The sequence below is a fragment of the Bacillus rossius genome, chromosome 15 (genome assembly GCF_032445375.1).
Source record: "Bacillus rossius redtenbacheri isolate Brsri chromosome 15, Brsri_v3, whole genome shotgun sequence".
NCBI classification, from domain to species: domain Eukaryota; kingdom Metazoa; phylum Arthropoda; class Insecta; order Phasmatodea; family Bacillidae; genus Bacillus; species Bacillus rossius.
In genome coordinates, this window is record NC_086342.1 from 3,584,983 (window position 1) to 3,600,875 (window position 15,893).

General features: G+C 37.4%; 1 protein-coding gene across 2 annotated transcripts in view; it reads left to right on the forward strand.

Moving 5' to 3' along the window:
- Positions 1-1,805: 1,805 nt before the first annotated feature.
- Positions 1,806-15,893, forward strand: part of LOC134539237 (hexokinase-1-like) — a 49,340-nt gene continuing 35,252 nt past the window's right edge. Inside the window, exon 1 of one of the 2 annotated variants that reach the window (XM_063381044.1) lies at positions 1,806-1,962. In XM_063381044.1, coding sequence (XP_063237114.1) covers positions 1,924-1,962 — 39 coding nt within the window. In that variant the 5' untranslated portion in view covers positions 1,806-1,923. Of the gene's footprint in view, positions 1,963-2,853; positions 3,118-15,893 lie in introns of those variants that run through there. The other variant, XM_063381043.1, reaches the window with a different exon arrangement.

The following is a 15,893-nucleotide window of genomic DNA, read 5'->3' on the forward strand; positions in this document are numbered from 1 at the left end:
TTATTAATAATATTTATTTAGTTACTATATTCAAATTCCTAACTGGTACTTGGCATCACAGATCACACATGGATTCCAATCATCAGGAGTTATGATGCGCACATTTAATACATAAACAAACGTCTTTATTTGGGTTTGTCGAAAATACACAGTTTTAATATATTATTCGTTTTTAGGGATCTTAATTAATTTTCCTTGGCTAGTAAGGTTCGAAATATCGTCGGTAGAGCTGAGTCTCTCAATCTGTAGGACCTCTGAGTTGATGTAATAGTGTGTAAAACAGTTAAATTCGTATCAAAATATCGTTTATATCGTAGATTATGTCAAATTACTGCAAAATATCAATGTTTACATTTGTTTTTGGCGGCGATGTGACGGAAAACGGGAGTTACGTGACGATGTGCATAAGTGGAGGAAACAAATTTTTGGCACTTTTAATTACTCACGTTTTACATTCCTAGGTCATTTATCTTTTTAGATAAATCCTAAATTATGTCCTAGACTCCCTAGAATACATAATTAATCATCCTCGGTTCGGGATGCCTACCGCTCATTAGCTAAATTGTAGGATTTATTGCCGTCGACGTCACAAAGCTTCATCTTTCTTAGCTGGCCATTATAGAACTCTCTCTTCCTACTAGGTTCTTAAATTAAGCCAGTTAACTTAACTTTCAAATGGCGGGCCGTGATTGGCCGAAAACCAAAATCAGTTACTTTAAATACTTAATAAAACGTGAAATCCGCACGCAACAATAGCGCGGATTACAAAATTTCACGTAAAATTTAAATAAAAAAATTATTAAAATAATAATTTATCTTACAAAATAACGGCGTTAACTTTACCGTTTACCGTCTTAAAGTTAATTTAGTCCTTAGAGGGGTTCCAACAATACATAATTCAAATAGTCCAGAAAAATCCATAGTCACTTTCTCATAGATACACATATAAATAAATTACCGTTTCTGAAAATAAATAACATATTAGACATAGAGCAAACAAAATAAATAAATCGTAATAAAGAATAATAATTAATCTGTCAAAACAAATAACATGTTGCAGTACAATGGGTTTACATTTTAATTTATTTTATATCAAAATCATTGCACTTGTGACAATGAAACTTTCTCTTGGTACAAAATAAGGTTGTATACATGCGTGGTTAGACTATTAGTCTTGTGGTTTCCCCTAGGTTCTTTATTTCTTTTTTTAAATACCCCCAATCAAAAAAGAAAGTTCAATTTTTTTAATTAACCCCCGAGAAAAAGTCAATGTATCGACAACTGTAACTGTAGTCTCTTGTCTCCAGTAAACAATTATAAAAAAAATAATTATTTTGTTATTTTGAACCTAACATTGAGATTTTAATTTTTTTTTTGGGGGGGGGGGGGGCGGGAACTAACAATGTTGTTTTAGTTGGCCAGGGTAAATAATACAATTAGAGATATTCGGACCATTGGCACATACAAAGTTTGTGTGTGTGTATTTATGTGTATATATAATATATGTATGTGTGTATATATATATATATATATATATATATATATATATATATATATCCCATTTCTATTTCTGAAATGTCTATTAACAGGTTGGTTTAAAAGAAACGAAATACTGCCTGAAGGAAATCTTATCAGATTACAGCTATTCAGTTTTTGGCTGAACACCACGCCCTTGGACCGGACCAATGGGAAGGCATCCCTAATGGCGGCTGGTGTGATTGGCCGCCGTTGCGGCAGGTTGCGCGCGCAGACGGGATATCGCGGGTACGAGCTGTAAGTGGCCGCATCCTGGCTACACCCGCCCCAAGAGCCGCCGTCTGGCGTCCGCACACCACTGAGTGGCATCGTGTAGACCTGCCTGTGTCATTGACTGGCGATCTGCCAACAATCAAGTTTCAGCTAGTTTTTGTTTACCAGTGGTACATGAGCAATCGCAATGAAGAACGGAATTCCCAGGAGACGGTATGCTAAAATATATATGCGAGTATTTCAAAAGATGTGTAACATCTAAATTCAGTGACGAGCAATTTTATGAGTTCTCGTGTTGCAAATACACTTATAGTACGAAATTTAACATATAAATTTCAACATAGACTTCTTTGAAATAATGCCGAGCGTAATCAATATACGTAAATTGTGTTTTCAACTCAATTTCCGGACGCGAATCACTCGTAGTTTCCGCACCCGCCGCTAGAATTCGTTGCCGGAGCATCTTCGTCGACTATTGAATCATTTGATTAGCAGACAGAAATTTTAAACAACATAATGAAACGGCTTCGATAAAAGAGAAAAAAAAAACTTATAAAAATACTAAACCTCGTCTTTGGACCTGATTTTCGATAAGGAATTTTATTAAAATACTGCCAACCTTGTTCAGATTCTTTAAACAGTTAATTATGTAAAAAAAATTCCCTTTGTCTTTGTGAACTTTGGTTCGCGCCATCGGCCACAGATGGCACCAACGCGGTTGTTTCACATTTCCGTTCCCTGACTTCCGTCGCATTCACGAAATCGATCCCGAAAAATGCCATACGTACTGAAAGATGTTACACGTGAAAAATAAGTTCACTCATCATGCAGACATTTTCACACCCAGTTAAAACAAAAGCGATTATTTAAATTAAAAAAAAAAAAAGGATCTTAGTAATATGGCACAGGAAACGTTTAATTGCACATTTATAATGTAATATTAATAACTGATAGGAGAGTTGATAATCTCAACAATGAGAACTACGCCCGTCGTCGGCAGCTCGATTGGCAACAATGTCCTGCGCCGTCTGGCAGGATGGAAACGAGGGGAAGTGTTGCAGTGGTCGTTAAGGAGGGGAAGCGGCGGCGGTGGAGGGGGAAGTCTGGGACCGCAACCTGGCCAAGGGCAGAACCTGTGTGCCGGGCCCACTCGCCTGGAGACCTCGGCATCGAGTGCAAGTGGGTGTGCGAGTGCGCGGACTTCACGGAACAACACAGACGCCGTCTCTTCCCGCGCGCAGTTTTTTTTCTTCTTCCCATGCCTCGAAGCTGGAGGGGTGACGCCACAGGCCGGATTATATAAACGTGTAGTGATAGCGGCCCTGATGCAGTGCCAGCAGATTGTCGGCTCGACGTGGCTCAAGGCAAGTACTCCCGGCGTATGTTTTTTTTTTTTTTGCGTCCACGCTCGTCGACGTATCGTCCGTACGCGTGGAAGCTGGACCCTCGCAAAACCAGGGGCCATTTCTGGGATGTTGCCACTCGCGCCTATTCGGCACGACATTGCTTCGCGCATTTCTGGGATGTTGCAGAAACACGACAGTCAGGGGCGCAACAACAGGGGGGGGGGGGGAAGGGTATTTTACCCCCCCCCCCCCACCTTCTGAAACCTTGAAGTGGGGGTAAACTGGGGCAAAGAAAGTACTGTGTAATCAATTTTTAGATAATAAATCTGCTTAAATAGCACCATTTTCCACCGTGAAATACAAATTTTCTCGGGGGAGGACCCCCGGACCCCCCGCTTCAATAGGGGGGATCGATGATTCTTTATAAAAAGGTATATGGCCCCCCCCTTTGGAAATTTAGTTGTTGCGTCCCTGACGACAGTGGTTCACTAATATAATGCGACGCTACATTTCTGAAACCCAACACAAGCGTTGTGTGCTGAACGTGCGGCGAGACGGTGGTTTGTTTTGCGATCCCCGTCTGTTGATAACAGCCAGTTATTGTTAGCAGCGGTGATTCAAGGAACTGGTGAAATTCCATTTCTATCTAAGTCGACACAGTGTAGTCATGAAACCCATTACTACGTAACGGAACAATCAATTTTAAGTCTCATTGTGGTAGAATGTCGTCGTTGACTCGCATTCCGTGGAACACCGGTTCGAATCCTGATTCGCAGTTCACCCTTGGCTGGCCGTGGCCAATTTGGCTCTAATGACCTTCCAGAAATAAATTCTTCTTGGTATGAGCTGAGTAGACCACGTGTATTTTTAATAACGTAATATAATAATTGATGAATCAGTTTAATAATTTAAAGTTTGTTTGTATGAAGTATTTATAGACTGAGTTCAGTCGTTTAAGAAAAAACAAATATACAGACATATACTTAGTGTTATAATGTGTGTTTTAAAAAACGTTTCAGGTTAATATTTTAGTAATTCCATAGAGTATAACGTCTAACGTGTGCGGAAACTTTAAGTACTATTTTATTTTAACAACATGGGCAGCATTTTATTAAATCCTTGTCGAAAATCAGGTCCAAAGGCGGTGTTTTATCGGAGCAGTTTCTAATAGTTTAAATTCCCTGTTTTAGCTGCTAATTACTATCTGCGTTTTATGTTGGCAAGCAACGTTTACTATTCAGGTTAGTGAATTCTAGCAGTGGGTGCAGAAATTACATACGTGATTCGCATCCAGAAATGTTGGTATTGTAAAAGTGACTGTTTTATTTGTGACTGTTTTATTTATCAGTTTATTTATTTTAAAGTATTCTACGTTAAATTTTGTTTTCGAGTTTAATATTACAAGTGTATTTGCAACATGAATACCATGAAAACACGTGAATTAGATGCTTACACTGGCGAGCATGCAGGGCTCGCTCGCATTTCTTTCAAGAAACATTTACGTTAACTTGAGTCACATGTCTCTTGGTAAATGACTCTACAGTATTATTATATATTTTTTTCTTTTTTGCAGAAGCCTATAAGTACCTACACTAGAATTTTATCTACAGCTTAAGTGTTTAATTTTTATTCTACAGTTATGATATAATCATATACGTACTTATTGATTTATCATTTAAAAAAAAAAGGAATTTAGTTAAGAGGTTAGCTTTACAAGGGAATTTATTTATTATTTGATTGATTATCAAGCAGTGGGAAGGGGGCAAATGATTTCCTCTCCCCCCCCCCCCCCCCCCCCGGGGCCTCTAGGTTCCTCTTCACGGCCCGCTCAGCTGAAGTTGTGGTGTTTGCATTCAAGAGGGCCTTTGGTCTCTGCTTCCAATGCACAATTACTGCCATTTGCACTGTCATTATATCGGTGTGCTCTGTTGCCTAATGTACACCAATTGAATTTTGTAAAGTAAAAATTTTGAATGAGAAGTTTAGGAAATACACATTCCTGTTTTATTTTATCAAGAGCAACTTCTGATAATTTCATTATTTATTTCTAACGACAGGTACTTGAAAGACGCCATTTTGTTTTGAACCTTTTTTGAACAATTTTTATATCATTGAAAATGTTTTGGTTCATTTTGATTGTAGCACATGCTTTTATGGAATGCCTTGTTAATAATAGTTGCGGACTGCTACTGATAGTTTGTCCTGTGAAACAAACAGGAAAAATATAATAAATGATTAAAGATGGTATGAAAATAAAATTTGTAATGTTTAACAAGCCTGGCAACAGTGGTCACCATGTACTCTGTACTGTAATCTGAGCGTGTCACAGCATAGAGCTACAGAGCGTACCACTCTTAGATTGCAGTGTTACTTTCTCTTTCTAACACACGTCGACTTTCATACGAGCTGCCCTTGTTTCCGAGCGCGCTGTTGCCAAACATCCTAAGTATTTGAAATTAAAGGGATGTGATAGCATTAATTTATTTTATCATGTTATTACAATTTTCGTAGGAATTCGTAGCAATGTGAATTATTCCTTGTTTTGAATTAAAATAAGGGGTTATTTAGGTACAACATATTCATAAGCGTTGATCGTATAAAACACTGTACATTACTATGCGATTTTTTAAAATAAAAATGTTTGTCGTGCACTTGAAATTGCAAAGAAGCGCATCTCGTGAACTGCTCTGCAAAGCGCTAGAGATCTGGCAGCAGACGTGCACTGCGATCTAAGCGTGGGACGGTACGGTGTATATATAGACGCGGGCACAGTGAGTGTTGACCAGGATCCGGCCGAGGCAGCAGTCAGCGCAATGCGAGTCTCCCTGCAGCTTGTCAGGTGTCCAGGGGGAACCACACATAACTTAGAAACACACAACGTAGAAACGCACAACTTAGAAACGCACAACTTAGAAACGCGCAACTTGGAAACGCGCAACTTGGAAACGCGCAACTTGGAAACGCGCAACTTGGAAACGCGCAACTTGGAAACGCCATAACTTGGAAACGCCATAACTTGGAAACGCCATAACTTGGAAACGCCATAACTTGGAAACGCCATAACTTGGAAACGCCATAACTTGGAAACGCCATAACTTGGAAACGCCATAACTTGGAAACGCCATAACTTGGAAACGCCATAACTTAGAAACGCCATAACTTAGAAACGCCATAACTTAGAAACGCCATAACTTAGAAACGCCATAACTTAGAAACGCCATAACTTAGAAACGCCATAACTTAGAAACGCCATAACTTAGAAACGCCATAACTTAGAAACGCCATAACTTAGAAACGCCATAACTTAGAAACGCCATAACTTAGAAACGCCATAACTTAGAAACGCCATAACTTAGAAACGTCATAACTTAGAAACGTCATAACTTAGAAACGTCATAACTTAGACACACGCAACGCAGAACCACACAACTTAGAAACGTCATAATATAGAAACACACAACTTAGAACAGGCATAACTTAGAAGATTCTATCTTGTGTGTTTCTAAGTTGTGACAGCACCCCCAAAACACCATCTAAAAAATAAAAATTAAGAAATGCTTTCTCGGTCTCGGTGATGACAGACTGGAGCATGAAATTTTTCCCCCCAAATTACTGTAACAGGCGAATCCACACGACTTTCCCCGACTGTCCGCAGTGTGGACGGCCAGTTGGAGGGGGGAGGGGGGAGGGAGGGAGGTGGCAGGACGACACCTGGACACGGGGTGCTGTCACAACTTGCGGACAGTCGGGGAAAGTCGTGTGAATTCGCCAGTTACAGTAATTTGGGGGGAAAAATTTCATGCTCCAGTCTGTCATCACCGAGACCGAGAAAGCATTTCTTAATTTTTATTTTTTAGATGGTGTTTTTTGGTGCGAAAGTCGTACGCACCATGAAACAGGCACATGCACAGTTCTGTTGAATATGAAGGTTCAAGAGTGCGAGGGTCGGGAAGCTATTCCAGGAAGGAAGGGCGGTTGTTCCGTGCTTGTGATCCAGCTTAACCCGGACTAAGTATTCCTGCTCGCGGGAGATTCCAGATTGTTTATTTGTCCGTTAATTTCTACTTCCAGTACTTTTTTTTTTTACTTTTACTCCTTTCTTGTCTCTTCCCCAATGAATTACACTTTGCTGGCTTGGTTTTAACCCCCTCCGAAAAAGAAAAAAAAAAATTCTATTTTTAATTGAGAATCCGGTTAACCGATTGCCCGGTTAACCGGGTCATGGATAATCGAGGTTCTATTCTGTATGCAGACCTGCCAACTCTCACGATTTTGGTGTGAGGCTCACGATTTTAAGGTCCATCTCACGCCCTCACGCCAAAATAGTGTTTCCTCACGATTTTTCGGGGCCCCAAGATTTTGTTTGTAAAAGTTACAAAACAAGTTTTACGAAAGCTTGCAGTAATGTGTTTCCATCAATACTCGAGCCACGTAAAGGAAGCAATTTTGCGTTTTGTAGTGTGTGCCGTGCTGATTTTTCTATCTCGCATAGTGGAAGAGAAGACATTGTGAAACATGTCGCTACAAAAAAAACACAACTAACACGTGAACAGTGATAATAGTGTTAAACGAGCAGAATGTTATTTTACATCTTTCTTAGTTGCGGCCCTGCATGATCACTACACAACAGCGCTAAATTATGTTCAACTTAATTAAATCTGCAACCTATAATTTGTTGAAATAAATTTTGAAGAAGAGACCATGTAACATATGTACAGGTATGTCACTTAAATTTAAAGATTCTCATTTGTTGTTTTTTATATCTAACCTGTATTTATGGGCCTGAAAATTTTTATCGAGGACCTCATGATTTTTTAAATTTGAATGTTGGCAGGTCTGTGTATGTGTGTGTATATGTATATGCAAATGTTTGCTTGCATGTACTCACTCAACGCAGGTAAATTGAGAACTTACTGGTTATCACGATGTCCGCGCCTGTCAGACGACCTCGCTGTGGGGGAGGACTGGGGGGAAGGATTGGTCGGAGGGGGCAGGGCGGACTTGGGACCCAGCAGGTCGCGTCATCGCGCGCGATAATCGCGCCGCGACCCGGCGACCTGGCGCGCGATAACCCGCCCCGGCCGCGGCGGAGCATCGACCACCCTCGTGCCAGCCGCGCCCTTGAAGATGCCCGCGGCGAGGCGCGCCGAAACGTCGGACCCACCGCCGTCTGGCGGGACAAGTGCTTCCAGGACAATAACTGTGACCGTGACATGCGGCGGAGAGAGGAAGGGAAAAGTGCGATGCAAGTCCCATGAGTGCTTTTGAAGTCTCTTCACACGTTAAAAAAAACGACATGTGGAAACAGAACTATTCATCCACCTTCAGCGCACTCTTAAATGCTTAACAGACACCTATCGGATTTTGTTCAAGAGTTTTCAAATGGCGTGGTTTCATTGATGAAGCTCTGCACACCGCGTGTGTGCACGGGTAGGGCGCAGAACACCTTCAAGTTGACTTTGTTTTGCTCGCAGATGGGAAGCCTTCTTTTCACAGACGAGAGAGAGCCAAAACCCGAAGTTCCCCGAAGTTCATTCTTTTTTTTTTTTTTCCCCGTATCTTTAATGTAGCTATCCTAACCAAATCAACCGTCCACAATGTTTTAAAGTATTTATAATGTAGCTAACCTAACCTAATTGACCATTAGTATCCTTTTATCAACACCGCCATATTTATTTACAATGAACAAAAAAACGAAGATGCACGATCGGGCGTTTGGCTCTCTCGTCTGTGAGAAGAAGGCTTCCCGCTCGCAGACATGCATTAATAGTATCAACTGTTGAGCGTTGTTAGAGGGTTGGTTCAAGTTCACAATCAAACGGTAACTAAAACAGTTTCAGGGATTGCGGGAATACTTATGTGTTGTTTTCTCGCTTGCAGCGCGAAAGACTGGCTCCTTCCCCTATTAGTAGAGGGTATGAACCTGTAAACTTTATTTGGCAACAGGATGGAGACCCTCCCCATTGGACTCTCTTTGTACGAGAGTGGTTGAACGTCCTAGTCCCTGGCCGTTGGATTTGTCGTAATGTTCGAGACGACAAGGATATTTTTCGCTGGCCTCCACGTTCACCTGACATAACGCCCTGCGATTCTTTTCCTTTGGGGCTTTATGAGTGATCGTGTCTACGTTCCGCCGCTATTTAATGATTTGCCAGAGTTGAGACACAGAATACTGCTTCCATTACTCCGGACTTGTTAACCAAAGTGTGGGATGGAATTGGACTTTAGGTTGGACGTGTGCCGTATAACTAAAGGGACACATATTGAACATTTATAAAAAAAAACTAAGGTTATGTTACCTTAAGTTTGATGTATGATTTGTTGTAAATAGTCTAAATTAAAAAAACAGTGTTGCAATATGCCATTGAAACTGGGACATTGTTTCGTGGACACCGTGTGTAATCGGGACAGTTGCGTAGCTGAGAGCGGAGACGAGCCGAGTTGGGTGACGTAAGGACGAGTGGCGTTTCCGGTCGCCATGACTGTCCCCGTGTCGTGTTTCTTCCCCTCGTAGCCCGGCGTCAGCTTTCCCGAGTCGCACTGCGTCTCCCCGGACTCCGCCCCAGCAGACATGTGCCGTGTGTGTCTGGTGCGTGTACTTGTGTGAGAAGCCTGAGATGTCCATCAAGTTCTGTCCCTGCCCGAACACGTCCCGAATATTCAAACTTCGGCAAACCTCGGGATTTGTTTTTATTTTTGCGCAGGAAAAATTGAATTCAAATATTAAAAGTGGTCGGTTAGGTTAGCTACATTAAAACACTTTAAAACACTGTGGACGGTTAGTTAGGTTAGTATAGCTACATTAAAATAAACACACACACACATACATACATACATACATACATACATATATATATATATATATATATATATATATATATATATATATATATATAAACCCGAGGTTGGCCAAAGGTGAATATTTGGGCGTGTTCGGGCAGGGACTGAACTTGATGTACATCTTAGGCTTCCCGTACTTGTGTACGCGCGTTAGAAGTTGTACCTACTTGGCGTAGCAAAAAAAAGTAACATTAATATTGCATGCAAATAATTAATAGAAATAAAATAATAAATGTCTGGATGTGATATTATAAATAACTTTTGTAATGCATAAACAAAATCAGATTAATTTTTTTTTAAATAACTACTCATTATTGAATATTAACAAAAACACATGTAAAAATTAATTATTAACTTAGTAAAATAATCGAGATAAAATCTAATAATTAAAATATGATAAAAAAATAATGAAGATCAATAAATATGACGATTGTTTATTGTAATTTATATTGCAAATAAATTATACATACGGGATCGTAACCTAACTTATATAAATAAACTTCAAAATACACTTGTAAAGGTTATAAACACATTTTCATTTTATTCACAGTAAATAAATGTTTCTAATTATATGCACAAGTATTAAATATCAATCACTGAAGTATAATATTTAAAGTACGTACATAATTTTTATTTGTATGTAGTTTTTTTTTACGTAGGCTTCTTTTTTTCTTCCTGTGGAAATGTCGTTGCATGGTGCGCGAGCATCGTAATAATCCACACTCGTTATTTTCCATGACGCGCCCAAAGAAGAATATTGACATCAAGGAGGAAAGAAAGGAGTAATGGAACTGTTGCTAGCGTGTATACAAAGATGCTGGTCAATGGGGCGTTCGTTATTTCGTTTTCGAAAAAAAACCTTCAAAGATTTTTTATCGCCCCTCATATAATTACTATTTCATAGGAATCTGATCGTTGGCATTTTTATAAAATATAAACCTGAGGGTAATTTTGTCAGGAAAGAATATAAAAAAATTAAAGATCAATAAGCGAAACCATCGCCAAAATTCTTTTAGCTTAAAAGTTGTTCCGAGGAGTTTTATTTGCAAATTTTCGGGGCTTTTCTTTCTCTTGGGACTGTACCCCGGTAGGATCCCTCTTCGAAGTATTACGGTCTCTCTCTCTCTCTCTCTCTCTCTCTCTCTCAAGGCCCAGGACGCCTCAAACTGTATGCCCCAACTGTGTAACCTCTTTTGGCTCCAGAGTAGGATTTGGGGGGGGGGGGGGGGGAGATGCTGACAACATCAACCAACTCGCTTTGGATGTTGCACGTAACTTATTTAGCAGATGTAACACGCAAGGCTACCGCGAACTTGAAGGCCGTGTGGGCAGATACGTAGCGACTCCTTGCTCTCGCTCTACCGCAAGCAAGGTCGGTCAACAGTCAACTGTTGACTGCAGGCACGTCATGGCGATTAAAGGTAGTTATTTTATTAGTTAGATGTCCCCGAAAATACCGACAAATCTGTATTAAAAAAATATATAAATGTTCGTTTGTACAAAATAGCTAAACTCAGAAAGTTATTCACTGATTGCTTTGAAATTTTGACACAATGTTGCACGCGAATACGCGCGTGTTTTTATATACCTATGCCACAGCTGTGACAGGTAAAAATATAGATAAAATATAGATAAAACATATATGGGTTAAAAATATACATAAATTAATTTTTGTTTTCGTCTTTTGTTTTTGTAAAGATAAAGCTATAGATAGAAAGGTATAAACATGGATATATATATATATATATATATATATATGGAGATATATAAAGAGATAGATCGCGGGCTGTATATAGATGTATAGAGAGATGTATAGAGAGATGTAGATAGTGAGATGGATTTATACACATAGAGAGATATAGTGCGATAGTGATATGGAGAAATATGTATGCAGATAAAGATATATAAAGAGATTTATATGTAGAAATATAGTGAGATTTATAGAGGGACATATATAGAGAGATAGCGAGAGATGCTTTGGATGTATGTACCTACTTCAAACAATTTACAAAAAAAAAAGTGTGCTGTCTCTTTTCTTTCTTTCCCATTTAATCAGACTGAGCCACATCTTACTATCTTATTGATTTTTTTTTTAAAACCATGAAATACTCTCTGGAGACATATTTACCGTCAGTTGTAGTAATTCTGTCAAAAAAAATGGGTGCATGTACTTATGTACGCGCGTGAGAAGTTATACTTCTTTGGCATCATTAAAAATAGTTTTTAATTGCATGCAAATAATTAATTACAATAAAATAATAAAAGGGCTGGAAAAAGATAGTTAACTAAGTTAATAAAGTTCAGTTTAAATTTGAAAAATTAAATAAATAAAATTTAGATAATAATAAATATATATGACATAATTTGTACTAAATATTATAAGATTCTTAATTTTAAATATTTATTATTGATTATTTAATATTTTAAAAGAAAATAAATAAATGTAATGATAAATTCAAACATTGTATTTAGGTTTATTCATTTTTTAAATATTTATTATTTTCTTAATTTAATATTCACTTTTCATTTTTATCAAAAAGTTTTCATTAAAGTAGTTTATTTATTTTTATAAATATTTATTATTTACTTCCAATGTAATAATAAATATTAAAAATTAATATTTTAATTTGATGTTCGAAATTAATTTTATCACAATTTTTTTATTAAATTTTTTATTAACTTTATTTCATTATTTTGTAAATATTAAATAACCAATAATAAATATTTATTATTAATAATTGAATAATATTTAGTATTAATTATATTAAATAATATTTTAATGGTTAACCTAAATTATATTGGAGCACTTGAGAAAGTATATAAGAACAATTTTTTATTAATATTAAATAACCAATAATAAATATTTAACATTAATAATTTAATAATATTTAGTATTAATTATATTAAATAATATTTTAATAGTTAACCTAAATTATATTGGAGCACTTGAAAAAGTATATAAGAACAATTTTTTTTATTAATATTTATGAATAGTAAATAATATTAATCAAAATATCAAATTTAAATAACTACTGAATATAATTTATTAGCACATATATAATTCGCACTTGTTAGAAACTAAAACAGGTGTTGTGAATGTAGAAACTAGAAACATGTGGATAAATATTATAAATATGAAAACAGTGATCAGAGGCGACGAGCGTGCCAACATGCGCGACTAATAGAGGTTCTATTTCTATTTTGTTGGTAGCTTTTTTTCGAGACTTAATGGCGGTTTAACGGGCAGCTTCAACCTGTTGATTTTGTGTTACAGTGATGCGCGCGTATCTTAAAATTTCACTCTCATAATTTTTTCATAACGTGCCTAAAGATATATAACTTAAAAAATGAACAAAATCTTAAACACAAATAATAATTTTACAGTAGAAACTATTTGTATTAGTTGGCCAATTTTAATAGTACGGCATTCCATTAAATTATGTGCTATGCACAAACAGAACATACATTTTATAATTAAATTATATAAAATAAAATTGTTGAAGCCAAGATGGCGTCTTTCAGTTACGCCTCCTTAGTAGTAAAAACTTAACATTATCTGATTAGGCTTTAGATAAAATACAAGTAAATATATTTCCAAAATTCTCATTCCAATTTTTTTTTACAAAATACAATGTTTCTGATACGTAAAAAATTGTTGTGTGTACTTACGTACGCACATTAGAAGTTATACTTAGCGTAATAAAATCTAACATTAGTTTTGATTGCAAATAATTACCTAGTACAAATAAAATTATAAAAGGACTGGAGTGATATTGTAAATATGGATGGTAAAGTGTTAATTAAATAAAATTAAAAAAATTAATAAATACTCATTTAATATTAATATAAACATGTGTATAAAGTTAATTGTTTAATTTATTAAAATAATCAAGATAAATATTATTAATAATGAAAATCAATAAATATGCTGAATGTTTATTCTAATTTTGTTTTTTTAAATTATTTATAAATTATAATTTTTAATAATTTTTACATTTATAATGCAAATAAATCATACATACGGAAATGTAAACTCACATTAAAACAATTGAAGAAGTTTTTAAACGCAATTTATATCACGCTAATATTTAAAATAATTAAATGTTATTGATTGTATAAACTAATATCAATCACTAAGGTTATTTAAGAACACTTTTATTCGAATGTGTGTCGTCGGAAACGCAAGTCAAAACACAAATCGTTGGGAAGTCGAACAACGCTTGCTTTGCGTTCTTGCATTTTTGCGTGGTTTGTAAGCCAGGCTTGGGATGCGACAGGGCGGCTTGTGTGTGCTGCGAGGGGTCAGCGAAGTGATGATTATCCACTTGGCCCGCCTCGCCAGCGACCACGGTCACGCGGATACTGTCCTCCTTGGCGTGTCTCGTCCGCCGAGTGAAGCTCGCGGCGGGCCCGCCAACTAACGGCGCTAGTAGCAGTTCAACCCATTATTAGCATTGTGTTAAATGGGAGTTCCATATTCAAGTAGGGATATTTGCAAAAAAAAACCTAAACTGTTATTATGGAACACACAACGACGACAGCACAGACAAACGCGTTCAAACTCAAATATCGGACAGCGTAATAATTCCGTGGAAGGAATTTAGTAATGGAAAAATAACAACAGCACAGACGAACAGTGGGCCAACAAAGACGAGACTTTTTCAACAACCAACAGTAAATGCAGCCAGACAAAATAATCTGGACAACGCAGCAAATATACGAACGCAACAATGAAGATAAACTGATGTCACAACTGTTTCGTTTTAAACGTCGGGTAAAGTTGTTTATGGTTTTTGATTTATTTGGAAGCTTTCTAGGGTTCGAATACATAGCAATAACTTGTAACTTTGCCCAACCGCAATTGTCTGTTAAAGTTTTAATCCATAAAAGATAGTATTTAACCGATATTTTTTCTTCAATTGTTGAGTCAGCGGCGGGGTGTAGTGGTAACATGCATGGGGTGTAGTGGTAACATGCATGGGCTGTTTATCTGCTGGCTCGGGTTCGATAACCGCTAGTATATATATATTTTTCATTTTCAATTTAATATTTCTCTCAAAATTAAAGAATTTATTAAATGTGTTTAAGCATTTAAATCACATGATCAGATGAGATTCAAAATAATATAAACACTTACGAAAATTCCAGCAGGTAATTATTTACTCTGCTTTTTATTTAGTATAAGAAGATTTTTTTTTTTCATTTTCCAATAAAATAATACCGTTTTCAACTGTTTGAACGTATTTAATTTGAATAAGTTTAAGTTTGAATATGTTTAATTTCACACTCGCATACTTACTTGACCTGCGACCTCAACCAAAGAGTTCTGTTTCCTATACATGATGATATAATAAGCAAGCAATTTCACTTCTGTCGGCGTGCACTCCACATGCACACTTTGTTCCGCGTGTGGCGTGGTTGCATTGGCGCCACCCTCGCGCAGCGTGTGGACCCGGCCACGGATACTTCAGCAGGCCCCTGGGGCGCCGACATTCCGGGCAGGAGAGACTCGAGCGTGGAAAACATGTTTTCACAGCCGGGAGCGGCGGGGATCGACAATGACCTTGGCGCCGTGACCCTGGAGGCGGCGCCTGGGGCTGTAAGCCGCCACCCCGACACGCGTGTCGTGCGGGTGGCGTTGTGGCGGCGTCCAGGCGCGCCGTCCACCCGGGCACACGCAACTACATCAGCCCGTTATGTACCGAAGCATTTTTAAATAACAAGACATTTTCTTATCCATAAGTGATCAAAGTGTATAAATCGTAATATTAACAAAAGTTTAGCTACAATAACATTCATTTTTGTACGAATGGTATAGTATCTTAATTTTGTTATAGCTTTTATGGCGTCCGTAAATGATAATTTATACCAAACATTTTAACGTGCGATAACTTTCAATATCAACAATAGTTCGAATAATACTGACAGACGGAATGGAAAGAATAAAAACTATTTTTT